At 40.2% G+C, this 4,196-nt stretch overlaps 2 protein-coding genes across 2 annotated transcripts; both read right to left on the bottom strand.

The window, feature by feature from the left end:
- Positions 1-645: 645 nt before the first annotated feature.
- Positions 646-1,161, bottom strand: TM35_000981050 (uncharacterized protein; the record flags this gene model as incomplete). The annotated part of the gene is made up of 1 exon (XM_029031576.1): positions 646-1,161. One exon carries the CDS (start codon positions 1,159-1,161, stop codon positions 646-648), a length of 516 nt encoding a protein of 171 aa, XP_028877126.1.
- Positions 1,162-2,507: 1,346 nt separating this feature from the next.
- Positions 2,508-3,434, bottom strand: TM35_000981040 (uncharacterized protein; the record flags this gene model as incomplete). Its single annotated transcript, XM_029031575.1, has 1 exon — positions 2,508-3,434. The coding sequence occupies one exon, from the start codon at positions 3,432-3,434 to the stop codon at positions 2,508-2,510; it is 927 nt and encodes a 308-aa protein (XP_028877125.1).
- Positions 3,435-4,196: the final 762 nt, after the last annotated feature.

The following is a 4,196-nucleotide window of genomic DNA, read 5'->3' as shown; positions in this document are numbered from 1 at the left end:
CGTTAGGACACACAAACATCGATTACCACTATGGAAACTCACATCGTGAAAGAAAGCACACACCAGTTAAAGAATGCAATACAGCGCAATAAACTCAGTAAGAGTAAAAAAAAAAAAAAAAAAAGCCCACACTCACAAATATCTCAAAAAAGGCTGAACCACCCAAGCAAAATCATCAAGCAAACAAAAAGATATTAACCATTAGCTCACTTTACCCAGTAAACACAAAGAAATACACACCCACTATGGGTGTAAGTCTATATGTGTATATACGCAATTATAAATATAAATTCATCCGTTATTATTATTTCCTTTTTCCCACTGCAAAAAATCAGTTCATCATCACAGTGCAAGCCCAGGTGCACACACACATAGAGAGTCTCCAAGAACACACACACACACACACAATGGAGTAGCAATAATAATAATTATAGGATAAACACACAGAGTGCAAAAGCAAACACAAAACACACATTAACATGAAGAAACAAAAAATAGAAGAGATAATCCCAACAGGTGGAAAGATTAGTTAGACTGTAGTGGGGATGCAAGCAAGAAAAAGTAAAGAAAACAAAGGATGACCCGAGTCACACCACCACCACCATTACAATCAGCACACAAGAATACAGGCCAGTGTAACCACAATCAGTAGTGGTACACGCACCCACACAGAACTGCTNACAGAACTGCTGATACTGCTGCTGCTGTCTGCATCACCCTTCTTGTTGTTTGTGAGTTCAGGAGGAAGTGTTGTTGTTGTTGTTGTGGTGGTGGTTGTACCTGTATTGTCTGTATTTCCCACATCAGTGTTTTGGGTGCTTGTTGACTCAGTTCCTTCAGATGTACTGCCTTTCTCAGTGGAAGTGTCAGATCCACTGGTACTCTCTGTGACTGTAGTGGTAGAAGAAGATGATTGTGGTGCTGCACTCTCCTCGTTTGTTGCACTTCCACCTGCTGTACTGTTATCGGTGCTTTCAGCTTGATCTTCAACTGTAGTCGGGCCATCAGTTGTCTCACCAGGAGCTGAAGCACCGCGATCAGCTTCGCCTTGAACAGGTTTCGTACCTTGACTTGTTCCCGGAACAGAACTGGGTGAAACAGCAGTAGCAGTCGCAGGAAGAGCAACACCAGTACCTTCAGCACCAGGACCACCAGCAGCATCAACAGGACCAGTAGGACCGCGATCGCCTTCAGGAATTTCTTCCTTTGGTGAAGTTGGGGCTGGTTCCTTTGGTTCTGGTGATTTTGGACAAGAAGTTTCAGAAGCTTTAAGGCAATCGCCTTCACTTTCGTCACTATCCTACCTGGCAGTGCACTTCTCCCCGCCAGTACGATCCGGACAAGCAGTACGAGCAGCTTCAGCCACGCCAGGGTTACTTTCACAAGTGGAACCAGTACTGCCTTCACAGCCACCACCAGGTGAGCGAGGATCTTGGTTCTCTTTAGTCTCTTCAGACGCCAGACACACGCAGGTAACACTCAAAAATAGTGCCGTAAGATACAACAGTCGTCGCAGCAACATCATGGAAAACGGTTACTTGTTTAGTTCAATGTAACCAAACTTTAGAAAAAAGAATTAAATAACCAAATAAAATAGATACACACACAGAACACAAGCAAAAATGGAGAAAAGATAAAAAAACAAACCTTAGGAAAATCACAAGAGAAGACAACGCGCAAAAACATTAAAGAGCCCAACAAAGAACACAATGCCCAGCACGGAAAAAAAGATAATCCCAATTAACCCCTCAAAACCCAAAAAAGAAGTGAGAGAACGATTATCAGAAGCACAAAACAAAGAAATACAAAACATTTTCAACTTTCGGTCGAACCATGTACACAATTATAAATATATATGTGTATTCCTTATTATTGTTTTTCCGCACAAAACAATCCAACAGCACAGTGAATGACAAAGCACACAGCGCCCACAGAAGGAAAAAGAAACAAGAAAAATTGAGAGAAGAACCAATCACACAAAAATAACCCAAAACTCTAGATATGCTGGTGTGTGTATGCAATTAACAATACACATATATCAATTAATAAATTTCTTTTCTCTGCAAAGAAAAACAGAGGGAACCAGAAGCAAAGAAAGAAAAACAGATATTAACCATTACCCCAATTTATCCAGTAAACACAGAAATATACACCAACTATGGGTGTAAGTCTATATATGTGTGTATACACAATTATAAATATAAATTCATCTCTTATTATTATTTCCTTTTCTTACTGCAAAAAGCAGATCATCATCATTACAGTGGAAGCCCAGACACAAAGAGAGACTTAAAGAAAACACACACAATGGAGTAGCAATAATAATAATTATAGGATAAACATAGAGAGAGTAAAAACACACACAAAACACAATAATATTAAGAAACAAAAAAAGAAGAGAAATCCCAACAGGTGGAAGATTAGTTAGACTGTAGGGAATGTATGCAAAAAAAGAAAAGAAAAGAAAACAAAGGATGACCTGAGTCACACCACCACAACCATTACAATCAGCACACAAGAATACAGGCCAGTGTAACCACAATCAGTAGTGGTACACGCACCCACACAGAACTGCTGATACTGCTGCTGCTGTCTGCATCACTCTTCTTGTTGTTTGTAAGCTCAGGAGGAAGTGTTGTTGTTGTGGTGGTGGTTGAGGTTGTGGTAGTGGGATCTGTATTATCTGCAACACCTTCTTGGGTACTTGGTGATTCACTCTCTGTAGGTGTAGTGTCATTCGCAGCCGTTGTAGTATCATTTCCAGCAGCAGTTCCTCCTTCACTCCCTGTTGCTGAATTGTTGGGTGAAGAAGAATTGGGTTGTGCAGCATCACCTCCCCGGTTAGCTCCACTCTCTTCTGTTGTATTGCCGCCACGTTGTTCAGGTTGAGAGTCAGTTGGAGATGTATCCCCACTCTCAACAGTAGTAGATTCAGATGGCGGAGATACATTAGGATGAGCAGAAGAAGAATCAGGACCATCACCAGTATGAGTATCCGACACCTGCCCACTGCCAACTGTACCTCTTTCACCTGGAGCACCGGCAGGACCCTGTTCACCTCTTTCGCCAGATGGACCAACACCAGTTACGGGTTCTTCATCATTCGGCTTTTTTGCAGCAGCATGAACACAAGTACCACCAGCAGCAGAATCAGAAGGATTAGAAGAACAAGACGTATCAGCACTCTTCGAAAGACAATTATCGTCACTTCCCTCTCCATCAGGACAAGAAGCTTTACCAGAACCTTGAGAACCTTTTGGACCGGCAGGACCAGGAGGAGAAGTACATATGCCAGGAGTAGGAGGAGTGCCAGAAGGACAATCCGAAGTACCAGCTTCAACATGAGTTTCCTCAGCACGGTTTGCGTCGCCTCCCACGCATACCGAGACAACACTCAACAGAAAAACCAGCAAACACACAACTGGTCGCATCATCACAGCAAGAATAATTCTTGGTTGCTTTACTTCACTTTCTTAAAGAAAAAGGGAACAGAGAGAATAAAGTAAAAAAAGATCCCATAGAATAGAAACAAAAACAAATAGTGGTGAAACAGAACACAACAACATCAACAGTCAAACAAAACAACGCTTCCACTATAAACAATGAAGAATTCAATAAAGAAGCACCACAAAAATCCCAAGAGAAGAATTAAAGAAAAAGAAATTAAAAGCACAACGAATGCCCCCAAAACATACAAAGAAGAAAGGGTATGCTGGTACTTATAAGCAATACTGAAATTATGTCTAACAATGACTACTTTTTCTTTCCTCTATTCAAAATAGATTATCATAACAGTTCAGGAAAAGCACACAACGAACTAACAAAACACAAGCAAACAAACAGATATTAATCATTAGCCCAATTTACCGAGTAAACATAGAAATACACCAACTATAGGTGTAAGTCTATATATGTGTATGAAATTATAAATATAAATTCATCTGTTATTATCAATTCTTCCTTTTTTTTTTTTACTGCAAAAAAACAGTTCATCAATCATCATCACAGTGCAAGCCCAGGCACACACACACACAGAGTGAGTCTCCAAGAACACACACACACAATGGAGTAGCAATAATTATAATTATAGGATAAACACACAAAACACATTAACATTAAGAAACAAAAAAAGAAGAAGATAATCCTAACGGGTGGAAAGATTAGTTAGACTGTAGGGATGTATGCAAAAAAAAAAA

This window comes from Trypanosoma theileri (assembly GCF_002087225.1).
Source record: "Trypanosoma theileri isolate Edinburgh chromosome Unknown TM35_Tth_98_V1, whole genome shotgun sequence".
Taxonomy (NCBI): Eukaryota; Euglenozoa; class Kinetoplastea; order Trypanosomatida; family Trypanosomatidae; genus Trypanosoma; species Trypanosoma theileri.
The sequence above is the reverse complement of the archived record's forward strand: the minus strand, read 5'-3'. Positions and strand labels throughout refer to the sequence as shown.